The sequence below is a fragment of the Polypterus senegalus genome, chromosome 12 (assembly GCF_016835505.1).
Source record: "Polypterus senegalus isolate Bchr_013 chromosome 12, ASM1683550v1, whole genome shotgun sequence".
Classification (NCBI taxonomy): Eukaryota; Metazoa; Chordata; class Cladistia; order Polypteriformes; family Polypteridae; genus Polypterus; species Polypterus senegalus.
In genome coordinates, this window is record NC_053165.1 from 88,076,957 (window position 1) to 88,097,813 (window position 20,857).

General features: G+C 39.9%; 2 protein-coding genes across 3 annotated transcripts in view; one reads left to right on the forward strand and one right to left on the reverse strand.

The window, feature by feature from the left end:
• LOC120541299 (BTB/POZ domain-containing protein 1-like) overlaps window positions 1–2,612 on the forward strand; it is a 24,166-nt gene extending 21,554 nt beyond the window's left edge. For both annotated transcript variants that reach the window (XM_039772795.1, XM_039772794.1), the window contains exon 8: window positions 1,980–2,612. In XM_039772795.1, the coding sequence (XP_039628729.1) occupies window positions 1,980–2,138 (159 nt within the window). In that variant the 3' untranslated portion in view covers window positions 2,139–2,612. The remainder of the gene's footprint in view (window positions 1–1,979) is intronic.
• Window positions 2,478–20,857, reverse strand: part of glsl (glutaminase like) — a 53,839-nt gene continuing 35,459 nt past the window's right edge. The window contains exons 16-21 of the mRNA XM_039772793.1: window positions 19,964–20,140; window positions 18,535–18,666; window positions 16,989–17,081; window positions 13,307–13,368; window positions 9,053–9,193; window positions 2,478–4,323 (exon numbers count right to left, since the gene is read on the reverse strand). Coding sequence (XP_039628727.1) covers window positions 4,227–4,323; window positions 9,053–9,193; window positions 13,307–13,368; window positions 16,989–17,081; window positions 18,535–18,666; window positions 19,964–20,140 — 702 coding nt within the window. The 3' untranslated portion in view covers window positions 2,478–4,226. The remainder of the gene's footprint in view (window positions 4,324–9,052; window positions 9,194–13,306; window positions 13,369–16,988; window positions 17,082–18,534; window positions 18,667–19,963; window positions 20,141–20,857) is intronic.

A 20,857-nucleotide genomic window follows, 5' to 3' on the forward strand; every position in this document is an offset into this window, starting at 1 on the left:
GCTGTAAACAGAAAACTGGGTGTTGGCTCGGGCCGGTACACTCCGGATTGAGGGGCTTTGTTACAATATCTGACAGCACAACTGACACACGTAACTCTGTTTACAAAATCCCAGAGTGATGTAAACGTGCTGGGCCGTGCAGTTCTCTATTTTTGCAGTGTATATGTTATTTTGAAGTGTTGTGTATTTGGCTCAAACTGCTCTGTGTAGTGAAGCGACTAATGAATATGAAGACAAAAAACAAAATCTTGTGTTTGTTTGTCCATGAAGTAGACAATCCTTTTAAAATAAAACTTACTGCAAGTTTTAAAATAACATCTGGATATTAATGTATACTCCCTACACAGGAAAGTTGGGTTTTTTATTTTGGGGATTTTTTTTTTTTTTTAATTCGGCAGCATAGATTAAAATGGCAATTCAATTAACAAGCACAGTTTTGTTATGTAGAGTGAAAATGATCAGCCCCAAGACACAAGAAGAATGTTTAGACAGTATACAGACACATTTAGAAACGTGCAATATTCTAAAATTGTCAATAATTGTTCACACTTTAGTGGTAATTTTGTCTGGTTTGGCCATACAGCTTTCACAATGTGGTCACAGTGCCATGTCTTGACTTTGATCACTCAGTTTCTCTTGTTGTTTTCTAGGACTAAACATGGCCACTTCACTCTCCATTGGCACCAATGAAAAGCAGGGTGCTGAGGGTGTACCAGGGGCTCAAATCCACAGAAGTGTTTTTGTGCAATATGGAAACAGTATTTTACCACAGTAGAGTATTTGAAAATGGATTGAGAAGTTCAAAAAATGCTTGGAAATGTGTTAAGCAACCATCCACGTCCAGTATCGACGACAGCCTTGAGCAGTTCTGTACCATCATTCTGATGAACCAATGAGAATGTCAGCCCTGTGCTTCTTTGGTGCAAATGGAGAGCAAAATGGCAAGCAAGACAATCTGACTGATGAAGGTCGAAACTTTACCAGTGTGACCACAGACATGCCATGTGTGCTCAGGGAAAGCTGTACTGCCAACCTAAACCAAATGAACACCAAAGTGCAGATAACTATTGACTCAGCCTTGTAATATTATGAAGCAAATTTCTCATTTGAGGTTAGCAACAAAAAGTCCCATTTAATGTTGCATTGCCAGTGAAGTGAAAAAAATTAGTTGTTTAGTATGAATGACAACTCACTAGCAGGATTGTGTGTCGTTTCTTTGTTTATTGGTTTACTTCTTGACACTCATAGTGAGCTAGGTATCCCATAATGCACTTTCTAACCCATAACCCAACCTTGGAAACCTCATAATATTCTTACCTCTTTATTGTGGAGCATTTAGTGGCCTGGAGGTCTCATTAATATATATATATATATATATATATATATATATATATATATATATATATAGCTCTTCATGTAGTGGTAATCGTCGTCACACTCTCTCCTGTACAGAATGGAGTCTGAATTGACCCTTGGTGGTCGGTTGCACTGAGCCTATTCAGGAGGAAGCACTCTTTTTGAATTTGAATTAATACTTCTGTCCCCCAGGCTAGTTAGGAAAGTGCAGTGTGGTTTGTTTTAAATGTCGTGGGATTTTAATTTTATTTTTTTGTCTCCAACATTTGAACTGATCCTAACACTTACATACATGCTGATTGCCTTGTCAGAATTCTTCGGTTTGTTTCGTTTCCTCTGGCAGGAGTAACAGGTCTGAAAACTGAATGTTCCTTGATATGTTTCTTTATATGTTACGTTTTTTTTTTTTTTTTGCAGTGTAGCACCAGGTTAGAGCAACAAGTTCTGTTTTCTAACGTGAGCTGCATTTGTACTCGGAGTATAATATTCTCCAACATTCAACCGAAAAGTAGAAAGACTAAATATTTTCAGTTTTTCCCTCCTTCTCTGTATTTTTACTACATAATCTTTTGAACCCTGCTTACTAATTCAGAAGTGTTCATTTTCTTGTATTTTTGATTTAGGGTCCTGATTCACATTATGGAACCAAAGGACTAAAGAAAGTCATCCATGAATCAGCAGCGGGAACCAAGACTTGCTTTTTCTTCTTTAGTTCACCAGGGAATAACAATGGCACTTCAGTTGAGGACGGACAAATCCCAGAAATCATCTTCTACACATAGACTGGACTGCTGTCTTGGCCATTTTATATTCTTACAAAAGTGAATATGCTGTATGCTAAGAAAATTACACCAGTGACAACAGTGCAGAATTATTAAAATAAATCCATGGAATGCAACCAAAATAACTGCCACTGATGATGAATCATTTAAAGGAGCATGTCCGAAAAGTGGATTTCCATTGACGTCTCGCATAATTTCAGTTTATCAGCTCATTTAAAAAATAATGGTTTTGTTTCAACTTTGTGAACGATTTAAGCAAACAGGCACAGTGTATTTAAAGAGACAATAGTTTTGAGATACTCCTGCATTACCTCCGTAGGTGGTATTCACATGTGGACGTTTTTTTTTTTTTTGTTTTCTGCCTTGGTAAATTGTAAATATAGTGCCATTTCAAGAGTGCAGGCCTTTGCCTGCCGACTAATTGCTTCAATAGATCTGTTTTGTTTAACTTGTCAGTGCATAACAAATTATACATTTTTTGTATACAGGCATTACATACGGGCAAAAATGTGGTTATACAGTGAACATCTGGTCAATGCTCTTAATTTTTTTAAGAAACCTTTGGTAATTGAGGTTATTATTTTCTTCTGTTTCCATGTTAATTTTAGTATCTGTTCATTCTCATCCTGTGACCGATGCTAATACAGAGCAGTTGTACTAAACTGCGGAGTTGTACTTTATTTTGTCATTTGAAACTCAGTGTAGCATACTGTGTATGTTACATATTGCTGTTAAATTAAATTGTATTATATGTAATATAAATACAGAGAAAAGATGAATACTGCATATTCAGGTTGCATGCACCAGCAAATATTGGGCTTAAAAGCTCCGACTTGTTAAAGAATGTATTTCCTCTGCATTTTAAAGGGGGAAAAAAATCCTATTGTTGCTGTCCAAACTTCTTACAAGTTTTGGTATTTTCATAACATGCATCATGGAGAGGGTCCTACTATACAAAATTAAATATGGGGACCACCATACATAGCCACTTGGTTCATTACATTAAATCTATGAGAGAGCTCTGGTGCTTTGTGGAGGTCAGTTGTACTAACTCTCTTCTTTCTTTAACCACACAGAAATGTGTCGGCCGAGACTGCATGCCACCGTCACCCCTGCCCTGTTACTTTACAAACCTGGAAAGTCAACTCTGATTTGATGAGAAGATAAGAGCATTTAGTGAGTACAGACACAAAGAGCCAGTGATAAATGATCACAACGACAGAATCTCACATTTGGATACATTTGTACGTTTGTAGCCAGTAAGTGCCTCTAAGTATCTCAGTACTTCTATTTGGGTAGCTGTTGAAGACGTGAGAGGAGGAGGTGGAGCAGACTAACATTCAAGTTCAAAACTTTCAGGAATAAAATTGTGTGATTCACAAGAGTGTTCAGTTTCACATGTATATCCTACAAAAATAAGCAGATCTTTTCTCTTTTACAGGTAACTACTGCATGTTCATTTTTGCTTTTGTAGTTTTACAATTGCTTATCAGTGTTTTGAAGCGTGTTGGTAAGACAATGCTGTATATTTTGATGCTGAATGTTATTTAAAGAGTTTACAGGAAAAGTGATGTGAATTGAGCAATACAATTAAAAAAAAAAAAAAATTAAATTCTTGATTTTTTTTTTTTTTTTGTTTGTTTGAATTCTTCCTATGCCCTGAAAAGGTTTGATTGTGAATCTGGAGAAATATGGTAGCTAAACTGGTTATTGAGTGCAGGGCATACATTTATTTAAACACATCAGCCTGAGGGTCTTATTTAAAATGTCAACATCAGGTATGTTACCCCAGCCCAACCTCATTTGTATACAGTAAATGTAGAAAGGACAACACCTGCATGCGGTATAAAGGAAAAGGCGACAAAAAGACACAAGAAAATATTTTAAACTATAAATGTAAACACACACAAACAGCTCAGCTCAGAGAAAGCAGCTACTCAGTTTCAGAAATGTTAAAATCTTGATACGCACTGAACAAACTGTGAACCTTCTTGGTATAAACAATACATACTGCATGTGGCTCTTTATTCACTGTGATGAAGATGATGATGCATTCAAGTAGAGGATTCCACTTGGCGGCTGGTGCCACTATAAAGATCTGTGCTGTTCTTTGTATCTCTTCAGCAGTTGCACTGCATGAGCGTTGTTGTATTTTGTGGCTTCTTGCAATGGCGTGTTCCCCCATCTGTAATCAATAGTAACAACATCTTACATATACACACATACTTCATTTTCTTTGTGTGGAGACTTCTGTTGAATGATTTTTCCTGAACCCTCTTCATCCAGTGCATCACAGGGCACGCACACTCACCCACATTCATTCGTACCCAGAGTGCCAGGGGAAACCTCACAAAGGCATGTGGGGGTTTGAACATGACACCCCTGGAGCTGTCATGATTTATACCCCACCACAATGTGTATACGTTTACACATAAGTACACCAGTCTGTATTAAATTCCTCCTATGCAAAATAAGAATAAAGAAACAAGCTGTACTTTACAAATTTAAGTGGGCGGAATCCATTTTGAAATTTGGAGTTTCTCTACTATAACCTGTTTCCATGAGATATTGTATTTCGTGAAAAATAGTGTTTTGAAAAACATTTTTTAAAAATACGATAAGTTTTATGTTTTAATGGCATAAGTATTTTTCATACTCGGAATGATATTTGAATTATTTTTTTTGAGCTGAAATATGGCAGTCTTCGTCATTCTTAACACTTCAGTTGCAGTGTAAGCAGCCCAAAGTCAAGTATTTGCTGCCCATTTTTTGTTCCCAATCAGTATTTTTTCAATTCTTGCTCCTTCAAAATAGCCATGAATGTATATTTAGAAGGTTAGAAAGATGTATTTTCATTGTCCAGTAATGATAAAGCTGTTGTTTTAAATGGCATTTACAGAAACAATGCAAGGTCAGGCTGATCCGCACATTGTCTTGACCAGGAAACTGGTCCGCAAACAGAAAAGAGCACACAGCCTGCCTGTGGTGGACATGACAACATGTCCTGATTTTACAAATTTTCAAGGAGGGGTAGAAGGAATTTAAAAGAAAATGGAGGGAGCCTGTTAGTATTCTACTGGAACCACCTTCAGAGGACTAGAGGAGGAAGAACACTACCAAGTAACTACTTTGGGTAAGTAATCCATATTTACACAAATAGTTGTTTTAAAATGTGTTTCAAGTCTTAGAATATCACTTTTTGTATTCTGTTTATTTAAAAATATATATTTTCTAGTCTTAAACCTTTGTCAAAATTTGTTAAACTGTCCCACTCTCAGGATATTTACAGTGACAATAACCCCAAGGGGCTTCACTGGTACACGTTCTAACTTTTCCTCTGACTCATTCAGTTGTTTCCTTCAGTATTTTTAGTAGTGAGGGAACAATAAGGATTCCAGAGAACTGGTAAAATCAAAAGCGGTCATTGGGGTTCTGAAGTTTGCTTGGTCACTATACAGCGTTTGACCATTCTTCCTCGGTCTGCTCTGAACTCCTCACACATCCCAAATGATGCACAGGTCAGGCTGAATGGTGAGTCTCCTTTGGCTTGATCTGAATGAGTGGACTTCTTCATGACTTGTATTTAGGTGCTACACTCCCCCAAGCACTTGACCCTTGAAATATAGTATATGGCCAAAGGTTTGTGGACACCAGGCCATCAAACCAATTTGAGCTTGTTGGACATCCCATTCTAAAACTGTGGGCATTATTATGGAGTTAGACCTCCACTATTATTTCCACAAGATTTAGCCTGTGGGAATTTGTGCATATTCCTCCCAAAGAGTGTTTGTGAGGTCAGGAACTGAAGTTGGATAAGAAGACCTGCCCCACGGTCAGCCTTGGTTTGAGGTCAGGGGTATGTGCAGGGCCACTCAAGTTATGGACCTGGCTTTGTGCACACAGGCACCGTCATGCTGGAACAGAAATGGTCCTTCCCCAAGCTGTTGCCACAAAGGTGGAAGTGCACAGTTGGCTAAAAGGTCTTTTTATGCTGTAGCGTTAATGGTACCCTACACTGGAACCAAGGGGCCAAGGCCAAACCTTCCATTATCTCTCCTTCACCAAACATTGCAGAAGGCACTGTACAGTCCAGAAGATGGCGTGCTCTTGGCATTTGCCAGGATTGTCTGTCAGACTTGAGCTAGTGAGGTGTGCGCACTGCTTCACAGTCCAATGGCAGCATATTTACACCACTCCAGCTGATCTTAGGTGTGTGCAGCTGCTCGGCCATGAAAACGCATTTCACGAATCTCCCCTGATGCATAGTTCTTGTGCTGATGTTGCTTCCCGAGGCAGACTGTGAGCGATGCAAGAGGGGATAGGCGATTTTTACATTTTATGCATTTGGTGGCCCTGTTCTGTGAGTTTGGAGGGTCTACCAGTTTGTAGCTGAGCTGTGGTTGCCCCTCAACACTTCCAGTTCACAGCAACCGCACTTACAGTTGACTGGGGCACACCGAGTAGAGCAGAAATTTTGAGATGGGTCCAGTTGCACACCTCCATGGCTCCGTACTTCAGTCACTCTGCTAAGCAGCCAGTTGGATTGCAGGTTTTTGGTGTTTGGTTTACTTGACTTGAGTCTGCCAACTGCCTGCCCACCCTTAATCTTAGCCTTTGTGTAACCAGGTGTTATCACCTCCTCAATGAAGTGGAGCTCTGGAGGACTCAGCTAGAGTCTATTGAAAATTTCACATAATGACTTGTGGCAAAGGTGGCATCCACTGGTACTGCCACATTTAAAGTCCCACTCCATTTCAGCCCATTCTGGTTGTCAATGGTAACTGCATGGTCTTCTATACTCGATTTTTATGCACAGGTGCTACTGAAACACCTGAACTTAATATTTTGGAGTGGTGCTTTATTTCATACTTTTGGCCATATGGTGTATTAATATAGAGAAAGGTGAAGGAACAAGAGGTTGCATGTAAAAAATAAAACTTAATACTTTTGCTATTTCAGGATAAATCAAGGCAATGCACAGTCAAAGTAAGACCAATACTTACAGTGGGATGCAAAAGTTTGGGCAACCTTGTTAATAGTCATTATTTTCCTGTATAAATCGTTGGTTGTTACGTTAAAAAATGTCAGTTAAATATATCATATAGGAGACACACACAGTGATATTTGAGAAGTGAAATGAAGTTTATTGGATTTACAGAAAGTGTGCAATAATTGTTCAAACAAAATCAGGCAGGTGCATAAATTTGGGCACCGTTGTCATTTTATTGATTCCCAAACTTTTAGAACTAATTATTGGAACTCCAATTGGCTTGGTAAGCTCAGTGGCCCCTGACCTACATAGACAGGTGAGTCCGAGTATTTAAGGGGGTCAATTGTAAGTTTCCCTCCTCCTTTAATTTTCTCTGAAGAGTAGCAACATGGGGGTCACAAAACAACTCTCAAATGACCTGAAGACAAAGATTGTTCACCATCATGGTTTAGGGAAGGATACAGAAAGCTGTCCCAGAGATTGAAGCTGTCTGTTTCCACAGTTAGGAACATATTGAGGAAATGGAAGACCACAGGCTCAGTTCAAGTTAAGGCTCGAAGTGGCAGACCAAGAAAGATTTCGGATAGACAGAAGCGACGAATGGTGAGAACAGTCAGAGTCAACCCACAGACCAGCACCAAAGACCTACAACATCATCTTGCAGCAGATGGAGTCACTGTGCATCGCTCAACCATTCGCGACTTTACACAAGGAGATGCTGTATGCGAGAGTGATGCAGAGGAAGCACAAACAGAGCCGCTTGAGGTCTGCTCAAACACATTTGGACAAGCCAGCTTCATTTTGGAATAAGGTGCTGTGGACTGATGAAACTAAAATGGAGTTATTTGGGCATAACAAGGGGCGTTATGCATGGAGGAAAAAGAACACAGCATTCCAAGAAAAACACCTGCTACCTACAGTAAAATATGGTGGTGGTTCCATCATGCTGTGGGCTGTGTGGCCAGTGCAGGGACTGGGAATCTTGTCAAAGTTGAGGGACGCATGGATTCCACTCAGTATCAGCAGATTCTGGAGACCAATGTCCAGGAATCAGTGACAAAGCTGAAGCTGCGCCGGGGCTGGATCTTTCAACAAGACAACGACCAAACACTGCTCAAAATCCACAAAGGCATTCATGCAGAGGAACAAGTACAACGTTCTGAATGGCCATCTCAGTCCCCAGACCTGAATAGAATTGAAAATCTGTGGTGTGAGTTAAAGAGAGCTGTCCATGCTCGGAAGCCATCAAACCTGAATGAACTCGAGATGTTTTGTAAAGAGGAATGGTCCAAAATACCTTCAACCACAATCCAGACTCTCATTGGAACCTACAGGAAGCGTTTAGAGGCTGTAATTTCTGCAAAAGGCGGATCTACTAAATATTGATTTCATTTCTTTTTTGTGGTGCCCAAATTTATGCACCTGCCTGATTTTGTTTGAACAATTATTGCACACTTTCTGTAAATCCAATAAACTTCATTTCACTTCTCAAATATCACTGTGTGTGTCTCCTATATGATATATTTAACTGACATTTTTTATCGTAACAACCAACGATTTATACAGGAAAATAATGACTATTAACAAGGTTGCCCAAACTTTTGCATCCCACTGTATGCAACTGCAGGTATCATCATAGAGAAGAAATTGTAAGTTTACAACACATTGTGTCAGAGTCATAGGAAAGTTTGTGTTTCCCTGAACAAACATCAGGAATGTTTTCACTTTGTCATTATGGGCTACTGAATGTAAACTAAATGTATCCATTTTAAAATGAAATGTGCAGAAAGTGAAGGGCTCTAATCATGTTCTGAATCCACTGTACCAACGTGCTGCCTTCACAAAAACCTCTCCCTAAGAACGTTAATGTGAATAAACAGACGCTACCATGTAACCTTTACAATTAATAAACCTTAGTAGTTACCTGTCTTGGGCCATGTAGTCTGCTCCGGCATTCTCTACAAGAAATTTTATAACTTCTACGTGCCCTTCAGAGGCAGCAACGTGTAGCGCAGACCTTCCATCATAATCGACACAATTGACATCAGCTCCTGAAAGCAAATACCTGTGCAGGCAACAATGTTCAGGTCCATGTTATGACAGACAACATCAATTCATCTACAACAGGGGTGCCCACACTTTTTCGGCTTGCGAGCTACTTTTAAAATGACCAGGTCAAAATGATCTACCTACATTAAAAATGCTGTGTATGTATGTATGTGTGTGTGTGTGTATATATATATATATATATATATATATATATATATATATATATATATATATATATATATATATATATATATATAATATATATAATAGATATATATATATATATATATATATAATATATATATACACACATATATATATATATATACATACAGTGGTGTGAAAAACTATTTGCCCCTTCCTGATTTCTTATTCTTTTGCATGTTTGTCACACAAAATGTTTCTGATCATCAAACACATTTAACCATTAGTCAAATATAACACAAGTAAACACAAAATGCAGTTTTAAATGATGGTTTTATTATTTAGGAGAAAAAATCCAAACCTACATGGCCCTGTGTGAAAAAGTAATTGCCCCTGAACCTAATAACTGGTTGGGCCACCCTTAGCAGCAATAACTGCAATCAAGCATTTGCGATAACTTGCAATGAGTCTTTTACACGCTCTGGAGGAATTTTGGCCCACTCATCTTTGCAGAATTGTTGTAATTCAGCTTTATTTGAGGGTTTTCTAGCATGAAGCGCCTTTTTGAGGTCATGCCATAGCATCTCAATTGGATTCAGGTCAGGACTTTGACTAGGCCACTCCAAAGTCTTCATTTTGTTTTTCTTCAGCCATTCAGAGGTGGATTTGCTGGTGTGTTTTGGGTCATTGTCCTGTTGCAGCACCCAAGATCGCTTCAGCTTGAGTTGACGAACAGATGGATTTTTTGGTAGACAGTAGAATTCATGGTTCCATCTATCACAGCAAGCCTTCCAGGTCCTGAAGCAGCAAAACAACCCCAGACCATCACACTACCACCACCATATTTTACTGTTGGTATGATGTTCTTTTTCTGAAATGCTGTGTTCCTTTTACGCCAGATGTAACGGACATTTGCCTCCAAAAGTTCAACTTTTGTCTCATCAGTCCATAAGGTATTTTCCCAAAAGTCTTGGCAATCATTGAGATGTTTCTTAGCAAAATTGAGACGAGCCCTAATGTTCTTTTTGCTTAACAGTGGTTTGCGTCTTGGAAATCTGCCATGCAGGCCGTTTTGCCCAGTCTCTTTCTTATGGTGGAGTCGTGAAGACTGACCTTAATTGAGGCAAGTGAGGCCTGCAGTTCTTTAGACGTTGTCCTGGGGTCTTTTGTGACCTCTCGGATGAGTCGTCTCTGCGCTCTTGGGGTAATTTTGGACGGCCGGCCACTCCTGGGAAGGTTCACCACTGTTCCATGTTTTTGCCATTTGTGGATAATGGCTCTCACTGTGGTTCGCTGGAGTCCCAAAGCTTTAGAAATGGCTTTATAACCTTTACCAGACTGATAGATCTCAATTACTTCTGTTCTCATTTGTTCCTGGATTTCTTTGGATCTTGGCTTGATGTCTAGCTTTTGAGGTGCTTTTGGTCTACTTCTCTGTGTCAGGCAGCTCCTATTGAAGTGATTTCTTGATTGAAACAGGTGTGGCAGTAATCAGGAAATTGAACTCAGGTGTGATACACCACAGTTAGGTGAGTTTTGAACAAGGGGGCGATTACTTTTTCACACAGGGCCATGTAGGTTTGGATTTTTTTTCTCCCTAAATAATAATAATCATCATTTAAAAACTGCATTTTGTGTTTACTTGTGTTATATTTGACTAATGGTTAAATGTGTTTGATGATCAGAAACATTTTGTGTGACAAACCTGCAAATGAATAAGAAATCAGGTAGGGGGCAAATAGTTTTTTACACCACTGTGTGTGTATATATATATATATATATATTTGTATCAGAGGTGGGTAGTAACAAGTTACATTTACTTGAGTAACTTTTTAAAAAAATTGTACTTCTAAGAGTAGAAAGAAGAAGAAACGCTACTCTTACTCCGCTACATTGGGCAACACTCGAAATGTTACTTTTTTTCCATTCGATAGTCTGACAGACAATTTTCAATCTGCTCTGTGTAGCGTATGCTGTCAAATTGCGCACACGCCTTCCATTGCGTCTCCAGCTCTGACCTGAGGTTTTGGATGTTCCCCAATTCAAGGTGCTGCAGCTTTGAGGACAGATGTTGCATTTTTCGTTTGAAGTTATTAAGTTGCTTGTATTCTGCATGTTTAATGACTAGGAGAAACTCCTTTTTCTCCGGCCAGGGGTCTTGAAATCTCAGAAAGAATTTCTCCCTACCCATCTGTCTCAACGAAGGCATCTTTTATCATCTCTCCATCTTGGAAGGACTTCTTATGCTTAATGATCGAGTGACTTACCCGGAACAATGCTTTGGTGTGTCTGCCTTTTGCTTTTGAATTCAGCTGAGTGAAAAATGACGGCTGTCCGATTTAACTGCGATTTCAGTTCCCTCTCCTTTCTCTTTCTCAGATTGCTTTTCAGAAGGAAGTCAGTTTCGTAGTTTTTCTGAACAGTTCGAAAGTGCCATTCCACATTTTCCTTCTTTGGAATAGCAATGATGGATTGACAGATCAGACAAACGCACTTCGATTGTGACATTGTGAGAGAAAAAAATCCTCTTCCAATTCCACATCCAGCCCATAAACAACAATTTTTTAATAAATCCCTTAGTCGATATAAATTGGAAGGCTAACTAGATCATTTAGATAGCCGGAGTTTTGCAGTAGCTCACACGTTTGATCCTGCGTGCGGGATGACCAGTGTGTTACAAGAAAAGAGATCTGAGACTGGCCGCCCGGTATGTCAATCAAGTGGCAAACGCCATACGGAGGGTATATGATAGACTAACATTTAAAAAAAAAAATATTTGAATGCAATGTGATCTACCTGCACTACTTCTCCGATCTACCGGTCGATTGCGATCGACGCATTGGGCACCCCTGATCTACAACAACAGGATCACTTACTTAACCATACAATATGAACTTTCAATAGATACTTACTGTATTTCAGGATTATATCAATACTCCTGTAATTACTGAAAAGCTAATCATCAGAAATGTATTCCTCGTAGCTGCATTCTATGAATTGTACTTCCAGGTCACTTGTCTCTGTCTCTCTCACATACACACACTTACACATAGAGAGCCCACCACAACAACTCAAGAGGTTTTATTGTATCTTAAATTTAGTCAAGACAAGTTGCAGATTGGTCACAAGGGATGTCAAACTATATTATTTTCCATCATGGGAGCAACTGGCCTGGACTCTCTAAGACTATATTATAACAAAGGCCTTTAGAGAAACTACACTGCTGCAGGCTATGGGCCAAGAAGATCCCAGGTGTTTTCTTACTGCACTAAAAAGAGAAGCAAGCGCAGGTTTAAGTTGATAATATTTCCAGCAATCAATGCTGTTTAAGCCGGCCTCACATTACACGACTATTAGCCTGAGGGGATGTCAAACTTGACGACTACAGATGATAGTCTCATCACCTGAGGGATGTCAGATTACATGACTAGGAATCACAGGGGATGACAAACTGTCCCAACACTGCTGACTTTTACATTTTCCAAAGTATTGTGAGTGCGCCCCTTTTTCTGACTGACCACGTAGTGTTGGATGAATGCCTTTCTGATACATCAGGATCAGCCGCAATCTCAGCTTTTTTTTCCTCCTTTTTTTGCATAAAAGAAGGGGACGGACAGATAAGCATCTCTTCTGTTTGCACCCGTTAAACTTAACTTAGATTAGTTGGCTTCAGAATACTATTTTTTTTTAGTACATCTATTTTTCAAGCTCCCTTTTACCATTGTGGGGATGTGGAGAGCCTAACTAAACTTTCTACTGCACCCACCATTTGGTGCCCATTCTTTGGGACTGAATTAATGACTTCATTTTTAGACCATGATGTTACTCTCAAAACTTCATTGTATTGTAACTAGCTGAAAGCACAATCAGGACACATTTATTGATTTTTTTTTTATGGTTCATTACATTTTACCTTGAAATATCTGCAATACCCCACCATGAAGGCAGCCTCAAGAGCTATGCAAAGATGATGCCATATGCTTACCTACGCAGGGACAAAACATCACCTCGATAAGCTGCTAGCAAAATATTCATGATCTGATAGCCCTGTAGGAGAAAGCAAACACACCCAGTCAGAGGTTGACAGCTTCAGCTTACAGTACCTTCACAAGGTTTTCAGACCCCTTCATATTCTGCACACTTTATTCGGTTCTTAAGAATTACTTATGAATGCTTTAAAAACACTTTTCGGTCGGTCCTAGTATAATTTTGCAGGAGCTTTTTGGGTCCCCCCCCCCTAGACATTGGGGAAAGAAAAAGTCATTTTGAGGGTATTTTTGGATGATATTTTGTGCAGGAAATTATACCTTTTATGATAAAAAGTAAACCAACAAGTTTCTTTAACAAAACTGATCCATATGACACATCAACCACCCCCAGGGGTTCACCCCGGGATGAGATATGAGGGGTCAAATTGACTTCTTTTCTCAAAACCTTGAAAGAATACAGATTGGCAATACAGTGGAACCTCGGGTCACGACAGTAATTCGTTCTAAATCTCTGGTCGTAACCCGATTTGGTTGTGACCCGAAGTAATTTCCCCCATAGGACTGTATGGAAATCCAATTAATCCATTCTAGACCATACGTACTGTATGTAAATAGATATATTTTTTAAAGATTTTTAAGCACAAATATAGTTAACTATACCATAAAATGCACAGCGTAATAGTAAACTACTGTAAATGTAAAAACATTGAATAACACTCAGAAAACCTTGAACAACAGAGAAAACCAACACTGCAAGAGTTCGCGCTATAGCGCTACGAACCGCTTGCTAAAAACACTTTTTTTTTAAATTAGTTTTAAGCACAGGGGAAAAAAATGAACATTTGAAAAATCCATAATTTAATAAACCACCAAGAAAAGTAACATTGCAACAATGCATGCTACGAACCGATCGCTGTCAACAGAAGTGAAGGTTAAAATCCAATAGAAAAAAGCCTTCATTAAATACGAGGTTAAAACAATGCTCAAAGCAGTCTCTTTAAAAACAAGCCTGGTGCATTCTTTAACTGCCTTCTTGGCCTTATGAGGTCAAGTCCGTTCTCTCTCCCTCTCTCTCTCTCTCTCCCCAACCTCACAGGGAGAGACTGAACACGTGCGGAAATCATCGGCGTGCACAAACCGAAAGGGAAACTGGCTTGTTCGTATACCGAGGGTGTGGTCGTGAACAGATGCCCTAACCCTAAGCCTAACCTGATTTGTACATGTTCAGAGATGTTCATGAACCGAGGTTCCACTGCATATACTATACTATGTGTAAGCCCGGCTCCTAGAAACTATTGAAATCGTCTGGAAAAAAACTGAAATGCAGAGTCGCCGTTTTCGTTTTGCTGATGTGCTCCCCCCCCTGGTCTATCAGCAGGTAAGCGAGTTACTCTCCCCTCGGAGGTTTCATTTTGCCGACCTGCTCGCCTCGCTTGTGCATTAGCGGCTAAGCGAGTTTGTCTTTCCTCAGCGGTTTCACTTTGGTGACAGAGTCGCTGTCTTTCATCTTCATGCTGTAGCCACGTCCTTCTTTCTTCTTCCGCTTTGCCGACGCTTTGAGCTTCATGCTGTAGCCTCGCACTTCTAGGCCAGACAGACACACACACTTCCACACATAGACATTTATATATAACATATTGGTTGTATAGGCAACATGATATTTTGAAGTTGTTGATCAAAAATTTGATCATACTTTTGATATTTGACTCTTTACCGGTGGTTCTAGCCCTCCAAGAGCCATTCGCAGGAGGGTACAAATGACAAACTTCAAACCTAAGTGTGTGGGGTCTCATTTTTAAAATGTTTCATTGTCGGTGACTAGAAATGTGATGTCATTTTTGATCCTTTACTAGGGATCTATGTCCCTCTATGGACTTCTATCAGAGGGTGAAAAATGACAATTTTTATTACAATCAAGAATTATTTAGAGTTTAAACCTCTAAAATGAAGCACATATTTTAATGTTTCAAATATCTGATGCAAGAATTTTTCTTTATTATGTACCTCTACCTTACAAAGTGAATAATTTTATATTTCTTATGAACATTCCGAATTAGGGTGGCTTACACTAATTCCAACTTTTTATGTTGCAGCCTGATTTAATTTAATTTTTTTTCCTCATCAACACTCAGTACACCAGAATGACAAAGCTAAAATAAGATTTTAGAATTATTTTTCCATATTTTTAGACAGGGTGGCACGGTGGCGCAGTGGTAGCGCTGCTACCTCGCAGTGAGGAGACTTGGGTTCGCTTCCCGGGTCCTCCCTGCATGGAGTTTGCATGTTCTCCCCGTGTCTGCGTGGGTTTCCTCCCACAATCCAAAGACATGCAGGTTAGGTGGATTGGCGATTCTAAATTGGCCCTGGTGTGTGCTTGGTGTGTGGGTGTGTTTGTGTGTGTCCTGCGGTGGGTTGGCACCCTGCCCAGGATTGGTTCCTGCCTTGTGCCCTGTGTTGGCTGGGATTGGCTCCAGCAGACCCCCGTGACCCTGTGTTTGGATTCAGCGGGTTAGAAAATGGATGGATGGATGGATATTTTTAGACACCTTACTATGCCAGCAGTTCACCACAAGCCGCATTCTGACCCGCTCAGACTATGCCAGTTTGGAGTCGCTAGTTAGCCCATCACACATCTTTTATTACGTGCAAATAAACCGAATTACACCGAAAAAGTATACATTATTGACATGAGAACGGCATGGAAAACGACACAAGGTAAGGAGTCAAAACCAAGTCAGAAGAGCGGCAGTGGAAGTGTCGCCCGCTCATCTGTTATGTCCTGTCAATACGCTGCACATGCTGCATTATTTATTCAATAGATGTTATAAGGGCAGCACGGTGGCGCAGTGGTAGTGCTGCTGCCTCACAGTTTGCTTCCCGGGTCCTACCTGCGTGGAGTTTGCATGTTCTTCCCGTGGTCTGCGTGGATTTCCTCCCACAGTTGCATTGGTGATCCTCAATTGTCCCCAGTGTGTGCATGGTGCGTGAGTGTGTGTGTGTGCCCTGCCCAGGGTTTGTTTCCTGCCTTGTGCCCTGTGTTGGCTGGGATTGGCTCCAGCAGACCCTGTGACCCTGTAGTTAGGGTATAGCGGGATGGATGTTATAACTCTGCCATTAAATTAAACCCCATTGGCTTAGAATAACTGGTTATCTGAAAGCTAAGTGAGCCCACTCTGCCACCTACCACTCGATGTGTCCAAGGTACTGTGGTGGTTGTGGGTCAGGTGTAACGCTAGCTAGAATGTGAAGACGGTTTGGCTACACAGCAGAAACACCATTGTTAAGTTAACAACAGAAAGTGTCTGTATGACAACAATGAGCACTTTAAAGGGTGAAAAAATGCCCCTAATTGTGCACATTTAAGGGTTTAATACTGGAGGTTTTTTTTTTTCCATGTATGTATTTGTGTTTAAATTGCTGAAGCTTATTTACTGATTCTGGACTTTTTTCTGGAACTCCCTTTAAACATGTCCAAATGTCATAACTACAGTGTTGCTAAGTAGTTACTTCTACGGTTACTTACACCAAACTAACAGTTAATAATTGTTACAGAGAGATTACCATGAATAAGTGACAGGTTTCATAATACCTCCCAGCATGCCTTGTTTGTGATTAGTATGGTGGTCAAGGTAAAAGAACCACATGATGCTTTGCAGTTTGTTGTCACGAGATACTTACCTCAGACTCTGCTTTCCATTGTCTGTAAGTGACCACTTGACGAAAAGGGGTCCTGATGTCAAAGCTGTGAAGCTGGAATGTTGTTACAAGTTCCTGATAAAGTGAAATAAATGACGGAGATGATCAATTGATACATTTTTATTATGGCCCCTTTGAAAATGTTGTTTTCTATGTTCAGATGTACATGCAATGAGTTTTAACTACAAACCTTGGGCATAACCGAAATAAGTCAACGGCAAATGTCCAGAATGGATTTTTTAAAAGCAAAAACATAAAGAAAAGATTTAATGAACTCCCAAGCTCCTTAGCCCGATAGCTCATTAAAAGGCAACTTTTTACAGGGGAAAGATGCCACTACCTACAGTATAATATACAAAGAAGTAACAGTGGCACATTATGTTACTGCAAGACCAGGTTTAGGCATACAGACCACCTTGATTTATATAGGAGGCCGTTACCTCCTGGTGCTCTGATGAAAACGTGTGTTAGGGTAATTGTAACCTCAAAATCAAAACGGTAATGCGAGTGTGGAGCATTCCCAGTAATAAACTGGAGTCCTTTACACGACTGGATCACACTTTGTGCCCAATGAACAATGTCACTTCCAAAACAATGGATCTTGACAAACTCTAAGAAGACGATTTGTTATTTTTGACAAGGTTATAAATAGCACAAGATATTGGCTCCTTAATAGCATGCTACAGGATGTCTGACTGGAAAATATGCCGATGTAAAGAGGCTAATGTTTAAGAAAACTTTTAACTAGTGCTTTCATTCAGCCTGACTTTAAAATCTGTCTCTCCCTGACAGTTGTCACAGACGGCTGGGGTTCTTACCCGGCCGGGACGCCTAGAAGGTCCGGAAGGTGGCAGTAAAAGCTTCCGGGTCAGGAGGACACAACCATCCTGGAGCAGGAGAGGACCACGGGAGAGGAGGAGAGACTTTCCAACTCGTTGGGACCCGTGGCCACCGCCAGGGGGCATCTTAAGCCTCCTAGAAGCTGAGAGAACATTACTTCCGCCACACTTGTCAAGATGGCGGAGGAACCTGCCAGGGACGCCCGGAGTGCTTCCGGGGCAAAGGGCAGCACTTCCGCCACACCAGGAAGTGCTGCCGGAAGATCGTCATCAGCCACCTGGAGCACATCCGGGCAGGAATAAAAGGTGCCGCCTCCCAGCAATCTGAGAGCTAGAGTCGGGAGAGGGAGCAGGACGAAGCTTCCAGGAGGAGATTGGCGGCCAAGGACTGAGAGAAAGAAAGTTCATTTTGGGTGATTATTGCTTTGTGCATTGTGTGGTGTTTGGGACTGTGTTTATTAATGAAAAATAAACGTGTGATTTTTATAAAGATGTGGTCTCCGACTGGTGGTGTCCGGGCAAGTCTCACACAGTATATTATTCTAAAAGTGCACCACAAAGCAAGCAGATTAAAACACAATGAGTAATTACTGTTTGGCAAATGCATCCATCTGCTTCTGCGGATTTTTTTTATTGTAGTGGTGCACATTTATATTTATTATAACTGAACAATTTTCCAAATACTGTACCTGGCAAAAGTGAACTCCCATCAAAGAATTTCCAAAGGTGTCAAGCTGTGTGGACCAACACATAATCCCCATCACTCCAGGAACTACAATCTGCATTGTACCATTTTTGCTTGACATAGCTGGCAAAGATGTCTATAAAGAATGCAAAACATTAGTAAAATGGTTTTGGTGTTGATATCAACCATGTCAGTCATAACATACGTCCAACAGCATATAAACCTGAAGCCGATTTTCCTTTGTGTGTACAGACAGTTACACTGCGCACAAGAGAGAAAACACTTCATCAAAATCAAAATACTGTGTGTTCAATATTCCTGTAAATCATCTCAAAAGCTTTTAAAAGGAAGATCCATCGACAAGTAGCATGAATGCTGCTGATTAAACTGCTACCATTTGTGGATGGACCATGCAGGTGCAGTACAAGGTCATTTAAAACAGGGCTGTATCTCCCACCAACAGAGACAGTGACATTAATTAGCCTGCAAAGCTAACATGGATTTAAACAAATTGTTGCTCTTCTTGTAAATTTTCATCAGGATGATCATCACATGTGGGCTGTGCACAAATTCAAAGACAGTTTTTTGTCGTCTTCTTTCCAGAAATCTCCACCAGGTTGTATGGCCTTACTGTTTTACAGTACATTACAACATAACTCTCTGGAACCACTTGAGGGGCACAGAGGGCTGGTATCACTGGGTGTAAGGCAGGGATCAGCCATTGGCACTCACTCTCTCTCTCTTTCTCTCTCACACACACACACAGATAGTCACTTTGGAGTTTCAAGTAGTCTAACTTACATATCTTTGTGAATGTGGGAGAAAAACCCCCAGTCACACAAAAAGAATAATCTTATTCCACACAGACAGCATCTTATCTTTACTATGCTAAGCTTTGTTGCTATCTTTCATCCATTGCTAATAATAATAACATTAATACTTTTTTTTTTTTTTTTTAAAAAAGCACCTTTCAAGGTACCCAAGGCCACTGTACAATAATACACATAAAATCATACAGTCCAATATACAAACAAAATTAATGAGAACAACAAAAGGCAATATTAAAAAGATGAGGTACATGCACAAAGCCCCAAATTTCAGGGCATTCAATAGCAGTGGCCCTGACACACTAAATGCCCTGTTGCCCACAGTGCATGATCCACATAATGAAATGGTTAATAGCAAAGAGTCCGAAGAACGAAGTGTATGTGATAAGAGTATAGGGACAAATTAAAGAAGATAAGTAAGGTGGAGCTAGACCGTGAAAAGCCTTAAAGAACTAAAAGGAAATATTTACATTGAATACGGAAGGGAACAGGTCGCCAATGCAATTTTAGAAGTGTAGGAGTAATATGCTGCATTGCTACCAGGATAATCTCTGATGCTCTATGACCATAACATGGAAAAGATATTGTTTTAATTGAGCAACTCACCTTGAAATGAAAAGTCCTCGAATAGTCATTCATTCCAGCTACCTGCATGACAGACAGTGTGTTCCTTACACAGTCAGAACTCAAGACTTGGTCACCAGACAGAGGACAAAGGCCACCATTGGCTAATGATGCAGCCAAAACTGCGCCGGAATCACATGTCATTTCTGTAGATAAGCACTGGGCAAAAAAGAAAAACAAATGCACACTTTAGATACAAATTAAGTTATTTTACAGAATTATTTTATAGAAATGCCAGGGGCAACCCCCCCCGCGCTGCGCCAGCAACTTCGCTTCTCTGCCGCTCGCAAGCAAAACTTTTAATTCTCGCAGGTCGGCCTCTTCTTTGGGAAGAAACACTACTTTTCCATGATGGCAACATGAATTAGAATTAGATGATCTACAAGTCCCTGACTCAAAGTCTAAAACCATACAATATCTACATACTTCTGTCATATCACCTATGTCCATATATTCAATCTCTTTTCGCTTTTACCTTTTAATCAATATCTTATTGAATTTTGATTCCATGTTTGGAATTACATCGTGACTGTAGCCGCCGGAGCATAAGAGGAAATCGGGCACGGGTAAGACGCGTGTCTAAAGAAATCTCACATCCCAAAAGTTCATTTTAAAAATATTCAGTGAAAGTTAAAAGCAAATAATCCACACAAGAATAAAAGAAAAAATAGTTACACACGTAGAATAAAAAGCAAAAAGAAAAAATGTATCTTCTATAAACTTAGCTTTTCTTGAGAAATTTTAGTTATTTCTATACTTAAAAGTTCTTTACTTCTTCTTTCTGTACTTAAAGGTTCTTAATTTCTTCTTCTGTATGCCTTAAGCATACGGTTCAACATTTAAATAAGTGCTGTTTTACGAGTTACTTCACATTCA